At 50.3% G+C, this 20588-nt stretch overlaps 2 protein-coding genes across 3 annotated transcripts; both read left to right on the top strand.

Moving 5' to 3' along the window:
• The first annotated feature begins 442 nt into the window (after window positions 1–442).
• LOC128933234 (T-cell surface glycoprotein CD4-like) lies at window positions 443–14630 on the top strand. Its single transcript, XM_054270158.1, has 10 exons — window positions 443–503; window positions 2021–2200; window positions 2285–2428; window positions 2655–2927; window positions 3373–3735; window positions 3862–4104; window positions 4195–4313; window positions 4552–4619; window positions 13753–14152; window positions 14241–14630. Exons 1-10 carry the CDS (start codon window positions 443–445, stop codon window positions 14628–14630), a joined length of 2241 nt encoding a protein of 746 aa, XP_054126133.1.
• On the top strand, window positions 14065–20390 carry GPR162 (G protein-coupled receptor 162). Of its 2 annotated transcripts, none has more exons than XM_054269810.1 (5): window positions 14065–14152; window positions 15876–17647; window positions 18441–18630; window positions 19190–19341; window positions 19505–20390. In XM_054269810.1, exons 2-5 carry the CDS (start codon window positions 16808–16810, stop codon window positions 20030–20032), a joined length of 1710 nt encoding a protein of 569 aa, XP_054125785.1. In that variant the 5' UTR covers window positions 14065–14152; window positions 15876–16807; the 3' UTR covers window positions 20033–20390. The 2 variants fall into 2 exon arrangements, with proteins under 2 accessions (XP_054125785.1, XP_054125784.1); XM_054269809.1 differs by lacking the exon at window positions 14065–14152 and adding an exon at window positions 14550–14626.
• The last annotated feature ends 198 nt before the right edge of the window (window positions 20391–20588 follow it).

Here is a 20588-nt window from a genome sequence, read left to right as displayed (position 1 = left end):
CTTCACTCTACTTCCAGCAGAGCTGGCTGTGCTCTCACTAATGCAGCCCTGTATGTGTTTTGCTTTAATCTCTGCAAGAGTGATGATAACCCACCATAGAGAAGTAAAAAAGCACAGAACTCTTGGCAGTATAAACAGCTGCTGCCTGATGAATGCCAGAAACCTAGGGATGAGTAAAATGAAATGTTTATTACCAAACTCCAGGGGCACGCTGCAGATGGATTCTTTGCTGAAACAAAAGGCTCTGGTGACTTTCCCAAAAAGCTTCCATTTTCCTGTGCTGAGGGATGGTGGGAGCTGACTGGGAACACAAGTCCCATCCATGGAGGTCTGAATAATCAAACATTACTAACAGAGCATTTGGGTCTTCCAGGATAGGATCCCTTGGCAGTGGCAGCATTTCCAGCCCTGCTCTCCGGGGAGGGGAGGAGCATTCCCAGCGATGGAGTTGAGTGGCACAGCCCTGAGCTGCACGCGTGCTGCCCTCCTGCTTCTGCATCTGGGTGAGTCCTGGGCCCTGCAAACCCTCCTGGTTCTCACAGCCTTTTCACAAGCCTCACAACCCTCGGTGTATTTCCAGGATCTTTCTGATGTGTTCTGTAAGTTTCCTCACACGGTTTAGCTTTGGGACTCAGGTTGTTCCCAGCCCGCCTGCTGAGCCTGCCAGCCAAAACCAGGGTTTGGGGAGCTGCCCCACAGAGATGCAGGAGTGGGGTCCTGTGAGAACCAGGATACACACCAAGCAGAGAGGAAAATATGCCCTCCACATTGCCTCCAGCTGTCTGGGGAAAAAACATATCTGTGATGCGTAACCACATCTGTGATGTGATCTTCAGAATCTCATCACAGATTTGCCCTTGCAAATGGAATGCCACTGGCTTGCTTAGCTTGACTGCTAATGTTATAAGCTTTGGTGGATTTTTTAGTGCTCATTTTCCAAGAAAAGAAAGACAGTGAATAAGGCCAAGCCTGCATTTTTCAGATACTCAGCTTTGATTCCTCTGGTCACAGAGAAAACATTGGAAATCTTTTGTGCATCCTAGAACCAAATGAAAAGCGAAAGATACCAACTTCTTAGTAACATTTCTAATTTCACAATTAAAGACAAAATCATAAACTTCTGTAGTCCAATGTGCAATTACCGAAAACTTGTTTGGGTACTGTTGCAGGTGACCTCTTAGAGGGACGTAACTTCTGGCAAGCCCTACGTTAAACTCATGTAAACTTTTAATTTTACACTTCTGTAGCTCTTCAGTACTCACGTCACCTCAGGGATTTGCAGGTTAAGCATCTCTAAGAGCTTACCAGCAGTGAGGCAGGAGATCACAATCCTGTTATTCCCAATCTTTTCTCTGGCAACTCCATCTCTTTCTTAATGTCTCCTGCAGAAACCTTCTTCACAGTGAAGGAAAGGAAATTATTTTCCCAAGAAACAACTCCTAATGTTTCTTCAACCTTATACAACCTATTTCTTTTACTGTCACATAATCCTCCTCCCAGGAACAGGAGCCTGACATTAGGACAGCCTTCTTTCTTTCTTTTTTTACTTTATTTCTTCATTTTTTTGTATTTTCAGTCTTCATTCATGCAAAAACTGGAAGAAGGTGTGAGCAAATTTGTCAGTGCTGCATCAAGTGTTGACTGGGGAGTGAAGGAGGGCTGACATATGCTGTCCTTCATTTGCTACCAGTAGAATAACTAAGTCTTATCCAGTGGAAAAGGGTTGTCTCAGTAAAAGTGTCGAAATTTCAAAATTATAAATGATGGTCAGTCCGCCATAACTACTGGTATTTTCCCTTTTTTCTGAGTGTATGTGAAAAAGAATAATCAGGTAATAAAAGAGCTTGATTGATTGATTGATGATATAAAGGAGTGACAAATTCAGAAATTGAGGATAATTTCATTGTCTGGGAAAGGGAGGAAAAATATCAACGTATTTTTGAAGGGCTGGGAATTTTTTACTGAGCCACCCTTCAGAAAGTGAACTTACGCCTTTTTTTGGGTGGGCATTGACTTTCAGGCCTGACCTCCAGTATGGTTCCGAAAAATGAATTCCAGACTGGGCTTGTAGGAGGGGAGGTGACCCTGAACTGCACAGGCATACTTCCTGAATCACAATTACCTCGGGACTCAGTTGTGAGATGGAAGTACTCTGATACTCTTCTATGGTATATGGAAAATAAGCTGAAATATTGGAAAAGTAAGGCTTCCCATTCATTACCCCTTCTCCCTTCACACAGCTGAGAAACCTCTTCCCTCCTAACCAAGCCTATTTTTTCAAAAGAATCAACTTTCATTACTGGCCGGTCTGACATCAAGATGCAGTACAAACAACTGAGCGTGAGGGATTTGAAGCTCTCCGACGCCGGCATCTACACCTGTGAATACGGCACTCACAAAGTCCACACCTCACTGCACATCGTTAACTGTGAGTGAGTGCAGGCCTTTTGGCCATCAGGAGGGATGGGGACCCTAGAGCTTGGGGAGACCTCTCTGCTGGGATTCTTTATCCAGCTGCATGTCTTCTGTCTCGGGCTATCACGGTTCATTTCTCCTCCATCTCCAGAGCACAGTGTCTCCATGTTCTCTTTGCTGTAACACTTGTGTCTCTCTTCCAGGAACTTACTTACTGCCTGTGCATTTTCTTTTTACAGTGGCAATCTCTTTGGATGGGCATTTTCTGCAAAATGAAGTGCCTAAGCTGATTTTAACTCAAAATTCACCCAGTCCTCTACCTGATCTCAGCATCACATTGTTTGACAGTAACAATAACAGAGTGACACCAGAAATACAGAAGAAGAACCTTCAAGAATACATAGTGAATTTAAAGAAACTGGAGACTATGGACAGTGGGACCTGGGTGTGTCAGATCCATTCAGACTCTCCATTGATTAATCAGAACATCTCCTTTGCTGTGAAGGTATTAGGTATGTGACAACAGAAATGGAACTCACACACAGGCTTGGGAACCACTGCTCCCTTCAGCTCATGAGTTTAACTTTTAACCTCCACATTCCAAGCACTGGTGCTCCAGGGTTGACTTCCCAGGGCTTCCAGCAATGCAGCTTGGGGCTTGTTCTGCTGCCTGAGCTCTGTTCTACTCTTGCACTTATTTTTCTCTCCAGGCTTGGTGAGGAGAAGATTCTCCTTTCCTCGGGGTCTGTTCTTCTCAGCTCTGCTGTGCTTGGAAGCTTTGGATCTTTCTGCTGTCTTATTCTTTCTCTGTTTAACCTTCCTGGAAGATGTCATGGCTTTTCTCCAAGTCCTTTTTAAACTGAGTGCAGCATGCCTCACTCCGGATCAAGGACAGACACGGGGAAGCGTAATCATGGCTTTTCCTGCCTCTGTATTTCTTGTCTCTACTAAATTCAGGTTTTCAGAATCCAGATTTGGAAAGAAAGTATGCAACTGTTGATAGTGCTGTCATCTTGTCCTGGCGTCTGAACTCCCAGAAGATAAAATGGAAAAAAGGTTTCACAGGACAGCTAAATTGGAAACAACAGGAAGGTGCAGAATCTCATGAGCTGCTTGATTTCAACATCACAGCAGAAGGACAGCTGCATGAGACTAAAAAAAGCAACAACTTGTTGTTTGAGATACCTGAAAGCAAACCTGAAAGTACCATAGAAGTGAAGCTCCCCAAGGTCCATTTCAATCACTCTGGCCAGTACCAGTGCCAGCTGGAGTACGAAAGAAGACATGCACAGAGCAAGATAGAGCTGGTGGTGATGAAAGGTGAGAGGAAGGAAGAGAAGTGGGTCATGAAGAGGAAGAGCTACAGAAACTTGCAAGCCCCAAAAGCATGGGGATGGCCCCATCCTCCCACGCCCTCACTCACATGTCCTTGTCTTGCCTTTACAGTCTCAGCTGACCCTGCTGGGCCACTCTCCAGAGGGGCCAGTGTGACCCTGACCTGCCAGGTCTCTGGACTGCTTGCACCCGATGCCTACTTGAGCTGGGAACCTGTGAATGGCTCCAAGATGGACATTAAGAAATCAAAGCAGCGTGAAGTAAAGCTGGAGGTGACCATCAGCACTGCAGGGCTGTGGAGCTGTCACCTCATAGAAGGCAGTGACAAAAAGATCAGCTTTCACTACCACGTGGGTATGGAAATTAGCATCACATCCCTGCCCCGACCCTAAAGCTATAAAATTCTATTTGTTTCTGTGTCTAAATATTTGTATCCTCCCACAGAGGAAGCTTCTGTTTGGATTATCAATGTGATTATTGGAGCAAGCATTGGAGGCAGTTTATTGGCGTTTGCCCTTGGGTGCCTGTGCATCATCAGTGGTGTACGCTGGCAGCGGAGAAGGGTGAGTGCCACGGTCCCTGTGAAAGGTGCAGAGATTACTGCCTCTCCAAACCACAGGAGGAGTCAGATTTCCTGTCTGGGTGCAGGACAGGACAGACAGTGGGTCAATCCTTAGACTCAAGGCAAATTTTTGAGATGGGCAGTCTGCAGATGTCAGACAGCACTTTACTACCAACTTCAGAGAAAGCATTTGAAGCATAAAAATATCCAATTGTTCTTTGTCCCTTCTCTCCTGGCAGCAACGAGCAAAAAGGATGGCACAAGCAAGACAACACTTGCTGGAAAACAAGACATGTCAGTGTCAACAGTAAGTGGCAATGAGGGCACCCAAAATGGGCAAAGACTGTTTTCAAGAGAGAGGAGCGGGATGACTGAGCGGGGCGAATTTGAACTTGAGCCTCTTTGGTGAAACGGTACAGCTGCATTTCAGCATTTTCAGCTCTTACTCATGTTAAATCCTGCTTAAGAGTTATGAGCTGTGCTAAATCCCACACCCATGGTAGCACTGTAGCTGGAAAACTTTTGAGCAGAGTTGTTTCACTCAAATTATCTTGGTGTTGAGAGATGTTAGCCGAACCCAAGCAGGAATTCTAAAGTCCTTCAGTAGGGTCCACAGTGAATCTGAGATCTGGATATCAAGGTTGTGGAGGTGGAAGGCACAAAACCAAGTACAAAGATGAAACATAAATTTTAAAAATCCATGATGTCCATAATTTAATTCCAGCTCTGCTAGAGCATTGCTGGACTGCGTTTGGTGAAAATTGCCAATAACCTCCCAGGAGTAACAAAAGAGGAGGGGAAAAAAAAAATCACAGAACAGTCTGATTTGTACCCTTTCCTCAAGGCCTTGGGTGATGTGAAATAAAATACACCATCATGTCATGACCCTTTTCATGGGAGCAAGGATTTCTCAGCAGAGAAGCTGCCCTCTTCCATGTCTTTAAGCTTATATGGTATCAGGCATCAGAAGCAGATGTTGGAAACACTGACAGCCATTCTGTCACTGGAAGGGGAGCACAAAGGGAAGTATAAATGGCTGCATGAACAAGCTCAATGAATGTTTGGGTGCAGAACTTCTGCTTCATTTTCACCAGTGACATTGGCAAATTGTGATAGTTTCACCTAATTTTTTTTCACTGTCACCAAGAATTCAGCGAGAATGTTTATTGGCAAATACTGCATCACAGCTGGGATGTATATGTGGTGAAGAGCATAACGTGTCAAAGAATTCACCTTGTTTTCACCTACATTTTATCAAGGTTAAAAAATAATCCCCATAAAGAGAGGACAAAGTCGGTACAGATACATCGAAATCTAGATAAATCTGTGCAGTACAAGTGCTGATACAGTTGTTCTCTAACTCTCTTTGCCAAGTAAGCAGCTCAGTGTAACTGAAACCCAAACTGCAGCCGTGTGGATGCTCAAGTAACTGTTTGCATCCCCAGCTACAGAGGCAGGCAGTCATTCTCTATGCAAAAAACAAGTGGGGGGTGGTACTCACGTAGTACTTTTCTCTTGCAGCCGGCTGAGAAAGTGACACTGAAGCACTGACATCACAAGGACTGATGAAGTCTCTGCCTGTACATAACCACCTGGCAGCCCACAGTGCTCTGTGAATCCATCTCCCATTCTCTGTTCTAATGAAATTCTTTATTCCTTCATCATTCCCCCAGTCTAAAGCCATGGAGGGAGGTTGTCTGGCTAGGAGCCAATGGACCAGACAAGAAACCCCGAGGGGTTATGATTGATCCTCAGTTCTATAATGAGAGACGCTGAACAGAAGATATGTGTATATATACACACACACATATATATAATATGCTTGCATTTTGTTCATGTACTTAATTTGACCTTCTTGTGGAACCAATTTTATGCACTTCTTTTATCTGCCCCAGCGACAATAAATTACTTTGGGGTTGGGAGTTATTTTTTGCAAGCTGGACTACATTTTTTTCTGAGGCACTCTTGTCTGGTTCAAATTCACATTTCTCTCTTTCCTGCTAGGATGTGAAATGCTGATTTTTCACTGTCTCCAACCTCCCTGGCTGCCATGAGCCTTCCTTAATGCACCAGCTCTTTGCTCTCTGTGAAACCTCTGTGTCCATGCTCCTTTGCCTTTCCTGGGCACTCTGTGCCCTACATATCTACCCCTAGACCTACATACCTGCTCCCCCATATCTATCTGTCAGCCTGTAGCTGTCACCTCTCCCACAACAAGCTAACAAACAAGTAAAAACAGCACAATCAGTGGGATAATTCAGTACTAATTTTATCAGGAGGGTAGCCCAGGATACCAATAGATTCTGGAAGTCACAGCCTGAAGAAGTTCTGAATGTTGATCTAGAAGGTAAGTTTGGGAATGGTATGAGAAAGTAATTGCCTAGGAGAACAAACCAGCCTTGAACTGCCTAGTCCCACAGAGTGCAGAAAGCAGATGCTTCTGAGAAGGCCACTGGAATTGTTTCTCACCAAATGACCCCCTTTTTTTTGGCTCAAGGAGATGAGAAGAGGGAGTGAAAAGCCCAGGAAATTTCAGATGGAACTAAAAGCATGTTGCAGAGATGACAGAATGTCCTGAAAGAAAAATGCTGTTAAAATATGTACACAGAAGTCTTGTGTTTAAAGAAGTTACTCCGCTGTCAGTCTGCTAGTGGCAGGTCGAAAAGGCCTTGAGGTCCTACAGCTGTCACTGGCTGCAGTCCTGGTTTGTTTGTCTGTGCTGGCCTTGCTGGGGACAGGCACAGAGGGGCAGTGGCTGTGGGAAGGGCTCCCTGTGGTGAAGACCCTCAGAGGGATGCGTGCTGCTGCTGGAGGAGGGGTTTTCTGTGTGTCTGTCACGCCAGCACCACGCTGTTACCGTCAGACAACAGACAGGCCCAGGCAGCACCTGTGAGCCCGGGGAATCCTCCCGCCCACAAGCCCTGGGGTGGGGACACAGCCCCAGGCAGCTGTGGCAGCAGGTGTGGGCCCCACTGGTGTCAGGCCTGCTCCTCCATTGTCATCCTCACTCAAACAGGAGTGACAGAGGCCCACACCAACGTCACTTTCCTTCCCAGAGCTCGTGCTTGCATGCACATGACTACATTAATTGGGAAAAACCTGCATGTCCTGGTGCATGCAGCTGCTCCTCCTGCTCCTGTCCTGCCCCTGAACTGCCAGGATACCTTGGGAGCCATCAATCTGCTAAACAAGGCATCATCATGGCTTAAGGACACGTCCATTTTAGGAGCTCTATGTGGGAAAATGAGAGCAAAGTCAGGGGTGGTCTGTGTAATGGTCATGACAAACTGCTTGGCACAATCCCCTCAACAAAAAACTACCCCTGTTTCTGCACTCCAGACTCTTCACCTTAAAGAACTGCTTGAGTTCCCAAACTCACATGGGTATCTGGAGCACAGGGATTGTCCTGTACCACCTGATACCTGGATGGGACAAAAAAATCAGGCTGGGTGAACATTTGTTGGGAACTCCTTTAGCACTACAGCCATCTCCAGCAGTTCAGATGCTCACCTGGGGTTCTGACAGCTGAACCAACCACTTCTTCACCCAAAAACACCAGCCTTGACTTCTTCAGCAAGAGAATCAGCCTGACAATAAAAGACTGAGCTAATAGGGCTTATTAAAAACCTTGTGTCCCAGTTTCAGCCAGTGCAGAGTTAATTTCTTCTCAGCACAGGGTCCATCAAAGCTGGCCTGTCCAGGATAAAATGCATGTGCAGCAGACAATGCCAGCAGCAGTGCTGGGAGAACTCGGAGGTGCCTGAGCTGCTTGACAGCTGTCAAAGCCAGGATGCAGCTCTCCTCTCTTGCACAGGCTGGCAGAGGCACACTGAGTCCTCACAAGTGACCAAAGGTTCTGTCCCCAAGCACAGCTGGGCAGCTGGGACCCACCTGCAAAGAGCACTCAGGCTCACAGCCCTGCCATCCATGCAGAAGGTCCCAGGTGGCCTGGCTGGCGTGGCAGCAGATGTGGTGGTGCCACTGGGGTGTCTCTAAGTGCTCAGCTGCATCCACAGATGCACAGCTTCCAGTTCTCCCATCTGCACGAGTGTAACAAAAATGATCAGCCTTCCTCAACACTGCACAATTCCTCAGTGGCTCTCCTGATCTCAAAAGTTGTGACCCTGCCCTACTCTACTTGAAGCTCACCTGCAAGCATAAACCACTGTAAGTTCTAATCTTATAAATCTCTCTTTTTTTGGCAGCTCTCCTGTCTGTGTCTTTTCATTTTCCTCCTTTGTTCCCTAGATGCACAGACTGCCCTGATTGAGAGAAAAGTCATCCTCAGAGGAGGTCCTGGTTGGGCTTTGCTTTCCATGTGAGTGCAACACTGAAAGCTTCAGTGTGGGCTTCAAGGCAGCACAGAGGTAGAGATTCAAACCAGATAAGAAAAAATTTGCACAAAACGTGTCAAAGCAGATGAGTTCCCAGCTGGAATGGAGTGCAGATACATCTTGCCCAAGCCAGGACTTTGCAGGCTGTCTTCCACATATCCTGGTTCTCCTTCTCAGGAAGTGTTGGGGGCTTCTCCCTTTGCTAGGTGTGACAAGGGTGTATCTACATTATGCAATAGCACAAACCACAGCAATAAACAACTCTGCAAAGCAGCAAACACAGTGACAGACTTATTTTATCATGTGGTGACAGCTCATCAGAGTAGCCCTGAGATGATGGCATACATGGCAATACTCACTAAATGACAACATCAGCAAGAGCCCTGTGTAGTGATGTGGAAACACTGCAGAAAGCATGAGTTTGGAAAAATATGTGAAGTGCTGAATTTTCCTATTACATCAGTGTTTCTGGTACTACAGTTCCCCATGTTCCTGGGCTGCAGAAGGGAGAAGCACAGGCTCCAGTCCTTTGGACCCAGCTCCAATGCATGGTCCTCAGTCAGGATCCACAGACCTCCTCGCTCCAGTGGAGGGAGGAGGTTGGGCACAGCTGAGGATACGCTGCCCTGTCCAGTTCTGCTGAGCCAGAAACACCCGGGCTGAAATAACCCCGTCCCACAGCGCTGCCTCCCCCAGCCCCTCCTGCCTGCCAGTTTGTCTCTGCCCTGTGAGTGCAGCGTGAGGCGGTGATTTGGTGGATGCTGTCAGCCCGGATCTGCCGAGCCGATCCATGTGACTCATGCTCCCCGCAGGCTCTGCAGCAGAGCACTCGCATCCCTCAGCCTTCAGAGCCAAATGACCCTGCGTGCTTCTTTCCATGTTCCCAAGGTCTAGAAGGGAAAAAGCTGTGCACTTCAGCCTCTTCTAATTCCTCTTTATCTTGGGGATGGGAAGGGGGGGCGATGGGAGAGGAAGGGCAGTGTTCAGTGCCCATTTGAATGGCTCATTAGCCTAACACTGCTGCAGAGAAAGAGTTGCTTCCATCCACCCTTCTCAAAGGTGAGGGCAGAGCTGGAGTACCAGACTCTTCCAAGATGTTCAGCTTTGGACTGGCCCCTTTCTGAGAGTATTCCCAAGTGTGTGTTTCCTAGGAGGAAGCCTAGGGTCTCTAAGTGCACTCACCTCTGAGCAGCACACCCAAACCACAGCCTTTGCCTCATGCATGTCAGCATCCTTCCTTGGCATCCCCTTGAAGAAGCCTTTGGCTCTCCTTCAGTTCATTTTCCAGCCAGCTTGGCCAAGTCTTAGAGGTACTTCCAGATTTGGAGAATGAAAGGACAGCAGAATAAGAGGTGGTGGCAGAAATTGCCTCACTGGCAAGGCATCAAAAAGGAAGAAAGGAGAAATCCCAGTTCCTCAATGCTTCAGCACCAGCTGGCTCGTGTCAAGGTGCCTGTTTCAGGCTCCAGTGCTGGGAAGTCCCTCCTCTGAGCTTGTCCGTGTGCTGTGTGGAGATGAGGACTGGGCATGGACAGCAGGAACAGCAGCGCTGGCTGCATGGGGACCGTGGCTCCCGAGGGGCCAGCACGCCACCTGAAACATCGAGGGGAGCCAGAGAGCTTCCCTGGCACGGGCCAGCTGCAGCCAGCATGTCAGCACTGCTCCTGAAAGCCCAGGCTCTGTTTGAATTAAATGATTGTTCTGGCCTTGGGAAACTTCAAACATACCTAGAGAAGCTAGAGGTAAAATGAAAATTGCAATTCAGTGCTACAAATTTAAAGCAAAGAAGTAATTTTAGCTCCTTCCAGATATTGTGGGTTCCCAGACTAATGATTCAAGAGCTCCTAATTATCTCTTCTGTGTATGAGAACAAACAAGTAAGTGTTCGGTAATTTTGGAAAGCAGCATAATTAAATTCTGAAATGACAGTTTTACATCTCTTACAGACTGGAATTCACTGAGCTGGGATACCAGTGATGCCACAAGAGCAAGAGGGATGAAAAAGGGGTCCCTAACACTCAGGAGAGAAGAGCACACAAAGCATTGCACTGGATGGGAAGAGGGATGGGGGGAAGAAGGAGGACATACACAGCTCTGCAAAATAGCATGCAGCATCACAACAGCATATATTTGACCAGGCTACCCTGGCAATTTCTTTTTCTCATGGCAAACATCATATACAAATATTTATGTACATGACAGAGAAAAGAAAATATTTTGAGGGTGCCTGGTTGTGTAAGTAAAAACACTCAGTGGTAAATAGGCATCCCCAAGTCCAAATCCTAGTTTTTACATTGTGAGCCCTAAGTATTTCTGTGAAGCTCATAACCAGCACTAGTCATCTGTCCCCTCATGAGAGCTATTATCAATTGCCCATTTTGCAGATGAAATATCCGAGAAATCTCACTAAATCTTGCTGTATGGTGCTAGAAATAGAACCCAAGGTTTGGATATGACAAATCTACATTGCAGTCGCTGTCACTGGAGGGAGATGCTTGGCTGGGCTCTTGTTAGCCATTAACCACACCCTGCTCAGAGAGCCAGGAAGGATGCCAGGAAATCTGCTTGCAAGCACACCAACGTAGCCTCGCAGGAGGCTGTGTAAGTCATGTTGGGGCTCTAAGGGTGGATTTAATTGCATCCATGATCTGTGAGAAACATATGAAACCTCCCATGGTCCCTATCAAAGTCCTGAGTAAGAGCTGCAAGCCATCAAAACCCTGTGAAGCGCATTTGGCTGTCGTGTAAATGCTTCTGCTTTTAGGATTCTGCTGTTTGTTCCTTGGTTAATGAGCTCTGTTCCTTTAAGGATCCAAGGTACCTCTGGGAAGTGCATTTCCCTGGACCTGCAGAGCTGCTGTCCAGAAATAACTGATCTTTATGCAGTGAACTTTTCCAGAAACCATTTCATACCCTGACATTGTAACAACACTGTTTCTTCAGGCCTGGATGCCTTGGACTATTTTAGTGAGCTGAGACTTTTGACAGCAGGTTGCTGGTTGGACTAAAGCCTGACTCTGTAGGAATTAAAAATTGCTCCCAGCTGTGTCAGTCCTCTTAAGAGATCAGTCTTGGGGAGGGTAGGGTCACATTTCTAGCCTGGACTTCTTAGAGACACAGGGAACTCTGCACTGTGAGGCTTCAGGATTTCCAGGTCTGAGTATTGGTGCTCCTTTGCATGTGCATTGTCAATATACAGCATATACACAATTACAACGCCCCTCTTATAAAAACCAGTGAAACCAGATGTCTGGCAATCTTTAAAATACATTTAGATGAGATGGATGGACAAGCATCTGCTTGGGAGTGTGACAGCCCTAGGGTAAGAGCTCTTCTTCCAACAGAGTTTGTTCTGTTCACAGTAAATCTTCAACTTTTTTTCTTTAACTCAAAGTAATAACCCTAAGACTAATTTACAAACACAAGAAGCTTCCTTGAGACTGGAGGACTGTTCTCATCCAGCTCTGCTCACCAATTGCTGTCAGGTGTAGCCTAAGCCATGAAGAGATGCTCGGCTCCAGGTTGTCCCTTCCTGTGTGGAGAAGAGGCAGGCAGGCAGTACAGAAAGTGCTGGAAGCTTGGTTTGCTGTTTCCCTGAGAGAACACGAGGATTTATTCGCCCACACAAGCAGGCTAACAACTTATACTAAGGAGACTCAACTCCTGAATCAGAAGAGGACAGTGATGTGGAAGTTATCACATTAAGCAATTCATCCAAATGACACAATTGAAGCTGCACAAATGTTTACATTTGTGGATATAGACCTTCTCACTTCAAGGCATAAACCTCCTGCAAATGATAGAGGTTGAAAAGTGACAGAGGGGGGACACTACTGTCCCTTCTCTCTTCTTTGGCTCCTGCTGTTGCTGGACTGGCAACTGAGCTGAACCACCTCAAGACTGTTCCTCTGTGGGAAAAGCCAGATCATGGCAGCATTGTCACCACCTATCTTCCTCAAAAATATCTCTTACCACCTACCTAATATCAAGCTGGATCTATTCTAGTGGTTCCTCGTTCTATTCACTGTCTCCAAAAGCGACCCTACTCACGACAGCCATTGCAGTGCAATTCTCTTTTTTACCTCTGGAACTGCCTTGGCTGCTGCCCCTGGGCACGAGAACCAGCAGTACATCCAGCTTTCTTCCTCAGGAGCCTCTCCCTCTGCTGATCCTACCAATCTTAGATGAAATTCTTTGCTATCTAAGACACTTGGGGTCACCTCAGCCAATACTGAGAATGATAAATGAAATCTGTCCTGTCAGCAGGGTGATAAAACAGAGCAGATCCTGGATCAGTAGATCCACTTTAGCAGACAGGATGGCGAAGCAGGAGCAGATCTGCAGAGGGAAACAGCTGATGATGAAGACTTTTTGGCCACACTGTAAATGTCTGGGGACTTACTTCAGACTAGTCCTAGCCCAAAGCAAAGCTGAATTCTCATAGTGGTCAGAGCACATTTGCTGCATATCTTGCAGGTCCTTTCACCTAAATTGTTCGTGTTCTCCTAATCCAAACTGAGGTGCTAATGCAGCTGTGCCCTAACTGACCACCAACATGGATTCCTATCCCAGTTCTGATGGAGGAAAGGAGGATACAGATATTGGCAGACAACAAGCCCTAAAATGAATGAAGATAAGGAAGGTATTGGTGCCTTCACTCCAGCAGCAAGACGGGTAACAGGAAAATGAGATGTCTTTTGTCTTGTGAAGACTTTCTAGCCAGGATTGCCCTGGCTGAGGTGACGCAGCCGGAGGGGGAGCTTTACCCCTCTGACATGGCCAAACCATTGCTCTGAGCACTACTTCCACTCTATCTCCTGTCCTCTCTTCTGCCTTTTCCCTGCGTGTAGGACCACACTGTTGGTTGGTGATGGAAGAGGCCACCAGAGCAGCTGTGCAAAGGCACCCTGGACATCCGATGCCCTGGGCGCCTTGCCCTCCAAGCACCCTTTGCAGCACCAGCTCTTTGCCTTTCCCCTCACTTCGCAGCCATCTCCCCCACATCTCGCACGGCCCGGGTGCCCCCTCACATCCCGCTCTGGGAAAGGGAGCCGGCGCTTCTTGTCCTGCAAGTGCCCTGTGGGGCGGCCCCGGCCCGTGGGGCAGGAGGGCTGCACACGACGGGGAGCCGCCGAGCCTGGGCCGTGTCCGAGCCGGGCTCCGGGAGCGCGGCCGGCCGCAGCCCGCCCCGTCGGGAGCGGCGGAGGGGCCGGTGCTGCCGGGGCGGGGGCCGGTGCCGGGGCGGCGGCTCCCGCGCCCGTCCGCCCGTCCCGCCCCCTGGCTGCTCGGCCCGGCGGTGCTCCCGCCGCCGTCCCCCGCCGGCGCTCCCCGCCCCTCGCCCCTCGCCGAGCCCCGCCCGGCGGTGGCCGGAGCGCGGGGCCGGGGCGGCAGCCTGCGGCGGCCGGAGCTGCGGCGGCGGCCGGGCCGGGGGCCGGCACAGCCGGGCAGAGGCGCGCACAGCCGCGCGGGGCGCCCGTCGCCATGGCAGCGCTTGCTCCGGCGAGAGGTAAGATGGGTCCCCCGGCCCCCGCCGCCGCCGCCGCGATCGGCCCCCGCTCCGCCGCCGCCGGCGGCCCCCGCTCCGCCGGGCGCAGGGCGGCGCCGCCGCCGCCGGGCACGGCCGCGCCCCGGGGCGCCCCGCGGGCTCCGCGGCCCCCGCCCAGCCCAGCCCAGCCCCGGCCGAGCCGCTGCGCTCCGCCGCCGCCGCCGGGCGAGGCGAGGCTCGGGACGGCCGGAGCCCCGCCGTGGCCGGGCCGCCGAGCGGGGGCCGGGGGGGCGGCGGGGCAGCGGCGCGGCTCGGCCCGGCCGGCCGCGTCTCCCGGCAGCCCGGTTCTGTGCGCGCTCCTTTGCAACCATTCTGGGTCACCTTCCCCTGCGAGCCCCCTCCCGCGCCTCCCCTGCATCGGCGGCCCCGCGAGCGGCTCCCGAGCTCTCCCCCGCTGTGGGATGGGCGGTGGGGCGCACCAGGGAGCGCGGCCAGGTGAGGACGGGTTTCCCCGACCTGGGCATCCTGCCTTAGCTCGGGGGCACTCCGGTCTCTGCCAGCGGGAGAACCACAGCTTGGAGCAGAATTGGGCCCCAGAGGCAGCAGAAGCAGGAGGATTCCAGCCTCATCGAGGGACCGGTGTGGGCCAGCAGAACAAGCTGGGGTGGGAAGGGCGGCAGAAGGAGAAGCTGCGAGGAAATTAATTCCCTTGGGATTATCAGAGACGGGTAGTTCGGTAACTGTCTCCAGAGGCCACAGGCCTAACTGCAAGAGTGGTGATACTGGGGGGGAAAAGATGAAACAGAGTAGAATGGGGGCATCGCCAGTCCAGTCATGGCAAACTGCTCCAAGCAGGGAGGAAAGGAGGCAAAGCCTCAGGTGGTCACAGAGAGGGTGAGAAAATACGGAGAGGCAGAAGGAAGGGGGGGTGGGAACTGAGCCATTAGCTCAGGCTGGGTACTGAGCCATCAACATAGAGATTAAGTTTACATCTGCGCTGGTCAAGACACAGAACAGGCCAGTACCTTCCTGGAATATACTGCTTGGGTGTCCCCTATGGATGAAGACACAGAAGGGGGTCTGACTGGTAGGACCAGGGAAGACAAAGGTAAGGAGTCTCAGGAATTAGTAGTCTTGTTCCCTGGGTTTGTGACTGTGGGGGTCCCTGGAGACCAGAACTGCTCCAGCAGAAACAGATGGCTGAAAGACTTGTGTGTCAAGAAGGTGGAATGGCAGGGTACCATTGGAATGGTGGAATGTGCCCATGGATGGGAGCAGCAGGTTAAAAACCAGATCATTGGCAGAGAGAAGCTGAGGTCCAAAGACTGTTGGAGCTGTGGGAGCTGTACAGCTGAAACAAGGGGTGTAGCAGCACATGCATGGGGATGGCAGGGCTGGAATTGCAAGGGATGATGCAGATCAGACCTTCCATGCCAGAAATGGCATTAGCAACACTTTAGGTAGGGAGCCTAGGACTGGAAGGGCAGGGAGCATGGTATGTCTCAGCAGCACTGGCTTGAGTTGGTGGGGACCAGAGTCCAGCCTGAGCTGTGCAGGGACTGGTGCAAATTTGGCTCTTCTGTTTCCTGAAAGACATAGGGAATGCTCCACACTGTCTAAATCATGACAAGGTGTTAGTGTGGGCAAGGAGAGAGAGAGAGAGAGAGAGAGAGAGAGAGAGAGGGAGAGATCTGGGAAGATAGAATGATCTTAAATTACTTTTTCTCTTTTCTCTCTTCTACAGTGAAACTCATGCCCTGAATCTCCAAGGGAACCTTTGAAAAGGATCTTCCCCTCCCTGCCATCTCCTTATTGTTTGCCAGCTGTGCCCTGCGCAGGAGAGCTTTAAAGACCAGCAAAAAGAGAACAGTGAAAAGGACAATGTAGTGAGAGAGCAGTGAGGTCTTGGGTAGGGAGCCCTTTGAATCTTGTTTCTCACCCTTCCCTCTTCGTTGATAGCTCTCTGGCAGCCTTGGCAGGAACCTCTACCTGGCCACCAGTGCAGTGGCATTTGGTGAGAGAGGAATTACACTCAGTGTATGCACTACCCTCACTTTTTCATCGGGACCTCTGCTCTTTTTCCTGTCATCTCTGAAACTCTTGCCTAGCTCCTCATTCCCTAGGACACTGGGAAGAAGGCACTTGCTTCTGCCGAAGTGTTTGGAGTCCCTAGAAGTCCCTGTTTGTGTGTGGCCTTCACCAGTCCCAGCAGAAGGTGGCCTCTGAGTCAGAAGGTGTCTGGTGGGCACATGAAGTAAGGAGAGCTTTTTATCTGGGAGAAGAGTGGAGGAGAGTGATGTAATAGATGGGGAGGAAAAAAAAAAAGTGAGCCCAAGCAAGTGAGGGAAGAAGCACTGGCAAGTGTTCATGAGAGAGAAAAAAGGTGAAAGAAAGAAAAAGAAAGAGAACAAGGGAAAAAAAACAGATGAAAAAGTTAGAACAAGGGGAAGAAATATAATCAAATAGAAGGGAAAGGGAAGACTGGAAGCGAGACAGTTGACGGCTGTTCTGGCTGGCACCTGGTGGCAATGCCTTGAGAAACCCTTCCAGCGTGCAAACAACTCACACTGCAGCAGCAGATGAGGAGAGACGTGGCTCCCCCAGTGCTGAGTCCCACTCACCCTCTTACAATATCCCAGCAGCAGAGGCAGGGTGCAGTCTAGCAGGGTTGGCAGCATGGGGGACTCTGAATCAGAGTCCACCTTGCACAACAACTCGCTGTGGTGGCTGGCATGTGGGATGTTAGCTCTGTTGGCCAACTCTTGGATTATCCTCAGCATCACGGCCAAACAACAGAAACACAAGCCTCTGGAGCTGCTGCTGTGCTTCCTTGCTGGCACACACATCCTTATGGCAGCAGTACCCCTCACCACCTATGCCGTGGTGCAGCTGCGGCGCGAGTCCTCCGACTACGACTGGAACGAAAGCATCTGCAAGGTCTTTGTCTCCACCTACTACACCCTGGCGCTGGCCACCTGCTTCACAGTGGCCTCCCTCTCCTACCACCGCATGTGGATGGTGAGGTGGCCGGTCAACTACCGCCTGAGCAATGCCAAGAAGCAGGCTCTGCACGCAGTCATGGGGATCTGGATGGTGTCGTTCATCCTCTCCACCCTGCCCTCCATCGGCTGGCACAACAACGGCGAGCGCTACTACGCCCGTGGCTGCCAGTTCATTGTCAGCAAAATAGGGCTGGGCTTCGGCGTCTGCTTTAGCCTCCTGCTGCTCGGAGGAATCGTCATGGGCTTGGTGTGCGTGGGTATCACCTTCTACCAAACCCTGTGGGCGCACAGGAGACGCCGGCGGTGCCACCATCAGAGGGCAGAAGAAGCGTCGTCCTGCTCTTCATCAGCACACACCACTTTCAATGTGCCAGCCATTGTGGTGGAGGATGTACGAGGCAAAAGGAGGTCTTCACTGGACGGCTCCGAGTCAGCCAAGACCTCCTTGCAGATGACCAACCTCATAAGCGCCATTGTCTTCCTGTATGACACGCTCACTGGGGTGCCTATCTTGGTAAGCATCCACTTCTCCCTTTTGCCTTCAGAGTCTGCAGTTGAAGCAGATTTGCTTTTCTCTCAAGTTTTAGAGAAGGATCTCTCCTGTCCCACCAGCCGCAGAACTGCCGCATCTGAATCTGTGTTATTCTGAGCGGTGGTTTTAAAAAGATTGCAGTAATTCTCTCATCCTTCCGCAGCAGCATTTTCTTAAATCTTAGCCTGGGGAATACACACCACACAGCTAAAACCACTGTGCAAGTTTTAAGTGGCTAAGAGGAGAGGAAATTATTCTGCAAACTTACTTGTAAAAACAATGAGATTTCTATTTCTCCAGTTTGCTTCTGATACACCAGCTTTAACAGCTGATGCATCCAGTTGTCTTTTTCCTTCTGCTTGTGTGGCTGTAGGCAGCATTCAGGTTTTGGCTAGCCAGTCGATTCTGTGCAAAATTGGAGAGCTGGAGAAGTTCTCAAAAAGAACTCTTAAAAGGGGAGAGGCTGAGTCACAGATTATTTTTTTCCCCAGCGGCTGTGTCCTTTGTTAGCACCTATTTAGCTCCAGCTGGTAACGAGCACAGGAAGAAGGGATGCTAGCACCAGGTCTCATGTTAGAGATATGACAGCTTGGAATATGGTCCAGCAAACCTGGGGCAAGACCCCAGGAGCAGGTTTTCAAGGGGACACAGGATAATTAGTGGATGAATCCTTTAGAGACAGATTATGTTCTGCTACAGAATTGATTCGCATTACCTTTCTGCCTGGATCCCTACTTCTGTCTCCTTGGCATTGTTGCTTTTTCTTGCCTTAAAGGTCGTGAGCTTTTTCAGCCTGCGCTATGATACGGCCCCCACCTGGATGGTTCTGGCTGTGCTCTGGTGTTCCATGGTGCAGACCTTGCTGCTCCCCTCTTTCATCTGGTCCTGCGAGCGCTACCGAGCAGATCTCCGCACCGTGTGGGAGCAGTGCGTGGCCATCATGTCTGAGGAAGACACAGAGGATGGTAAGCTCCTCACCAACCCACAGTCACCTCTCTTCAGTAACCAACCTCCCCAAAAGACTACAGAGGAAAGAGGGGGCGTCTTTGGGAAAAGGATCTTGTGGTGTTGCAGGTGGCTCGGTGACATTCATGTTACAGCTTGAAGTCAGCAACCACGAGAAAATTTATTCTGTGGAGGGCTCTGCCGCTCGCCGCCTTAGGACTAGCATCCAGGAAGCATTAGTGCAACATCCTTCTCACTAGTTGCAAGCATAGATACATTGTGTGTGGCTGCCAAACCACAACCCAAGTGACATGCTGGGCCTCAGCCCAACTCGCTCATTCAAGGGTCCAAGACCTGGCAGTGAGCAATTCAAAGGCAAGACAGAAGAAATAGGGCACTGAGTGGGTGCTTTAGTGCTGCTGCAAGCAGAAAGACAAGGTCCTCGTTCAGAGGTGTGCCCTGAGGGCTGCAAGTAGGGCAGCTCAAGTCAGATAAGCATTAGGATGGTGTCCAGGTGCCCTGATAATGCTCCTCTTCTGACTGAAAAGTGTTGACTGCCGTTCTCCTCTTTGCCAACAGATGGTGTGTGTGATGATTATGGAGATGGCAGGATCTGCAAAGTGAGATTCGATGCGAACGGCGCCGCAGCTGCGAAGCGGGACTCCCGGGACATCAAGCTGCTGCCCATGCACCACATGTTGTTGCCGCAGGACAAGGTGCATTACCTGCAGGTGAGCCAAGAGCTAGCGGGGCAGCCCCACAACCCACTTCCTCCTCTGTCAGGTTCCCACGCCTTTGTGTCCTCTTGACTCTCTTCTCTGCAAACCTCAGCTACTCCCTTCCTGTTCTGACTCTTCAAGTCTTCCATCACCTGCCCCCTCCTCTGTTTTCCAGGTCCCTATCTCACGGAGAATGTCACATGATGAGACTAACATCTTCTCCGCCCACCGCTCTGCTCCATCCTTCCTACACAAGTGGTCTTCATCTGACGACATCCGCATTCCCACCCCCCGCAAGCCCGGGGGCCCCGGTTTCTTGCCTCCCCAGCTGCATGACTACCAGCACCGCCGGCGGCCCCCGGAAGATGAGCTGACGACCCTACGGCAGTTTCTGGAGGGGGGGCTGTTGCCCCGGGGCTCCAGCTCCAGCGCCTGCTTCTTCCGAGATGAGATCACCACGTTCATCGACGAGACACCGCAGCCCAGCCCAGCCTGCAGCCCACGGCACTCCCGTCTCCTGCTCGCATCACGCCGCGACCGCCGCCTTTCCCTCGGCAGCAGGGAGGAGGAGAATTCCGACCGGCCACGGCGCTGCTCCGTGCTTGGCAACGAAGTCTGGCATCTGCAGGATGGAGAGCAGGTGCCATGTGAAAGGACCCCAGAGGCCTGCGAGCCACAGACCTTCCAGGACCCCAAAGTATGAGGGACAGCATCAAAAACATTCAGTGCCATCACAGTTTTTAAATAAAACTTCAAGCGTTCCCTTTGTCCCGGGACCCAATCACTAATTTGCATTCTCATCTTTCTCGCCGGCAGGCAGAAAACACGGCACCCCATGCTGGTGGGGGAAAGAGAAGTGGGACAGATCCGCAGAAGGGAGCACAACGGATGGACAGACAGCCTGTGCCTGCTCTCAGGTTACAAACACATCCACCGCTGCCACCGCCACTTGGCACCCTTGCCAGTCCCGTCCCTTTGTGAACTCCACCCTCGCATCCGCTCTGCCCTAAGAGACAAGGCAGGCACAGAATGGTATTAAAATTCTATATTTGGAGTGTCAATCGTGTGTCTGTTTTTAAAATACTATATTAGTAATAATTTTGTTTCCATAGAAACAAAATTATTGGCCCGGTGTTTAATGAAGCTTCACAGGCTTCTGGAAGGGAAATGCAAAATGTGCGAGGCTCCTTTCCTCCCTCTTCATCCTTCCTTGTCAGTTTCTCTGAAAGGCAGCAGATGCTTAGCAGCAGGAAAGTGAA

Source organism: Melozone crissalis, unplaced genomic scaffold (genome assembly GCF_028551555.1).
Source record: "Melozone crissalis strain CALT ecotype California unplaced genomic scaffold, PUWL_Pcris_2 ptg000008l_1, whole genome shotgun sequence".
Classification (NCBI taxonomy): Eukaryota; Metazoa; Chordata; class Aves; order Passeriformes; family Passerellidae; genus Melozone; species Melozone crissalis.
Note: the sequence above shows the minus strand (reverse complement) of the source record. Positions and strands in the feature narration are given on the sequence as shown.

Excerpts from the sequence above, each read along its gene's own strand:
- GPR162 (XM_054269810.1), top strand. The coding sequence starts at position 16,808 with ATGGGGGACTCTGAATCAGAGTCCACCTTGCACAACAACTCGCTGTGG. Across the intron at positions 17,648-18,440 it reads TCACTGGGGTGCCTATCTTG|GTCGTGAGCTTTTTCAGCCT; the intron begins GTAAGCATCCAC and ends CTTGCCTTAAAG. Across the intron at positions 19,342-19,504 it reads ACAAGGTGCATTACCTGCAG|GTCCCTATCTCACGGAGAAT; the intron begins GTGAGCCAAGAG and ends TCTGTTTTCCAG.
- LOC128933234 (XM_054270158.1), top strand. The coding sequence starts at position 443 with ATGGAGTTGAGTGGCACAGCCCTGAGCTGCACGCGTGCTGCCCTCCTG. Across the intron at positions 504-2,020 it reads CCTCCTGCTTCTGCATCTGG|GCCTGACCTCCAGTATGGTT; the intron begins GTGAGTCCTGGG and ends ATTGACTTTCAG. Across the intron at positions 2,928-3,372 it reads CTTTGCTGTGAAGGTATTAG|GTTTTCAGAATCCAGATTTG; the intron begins GTATGTGACAAC and ends TACTAAATTCAG.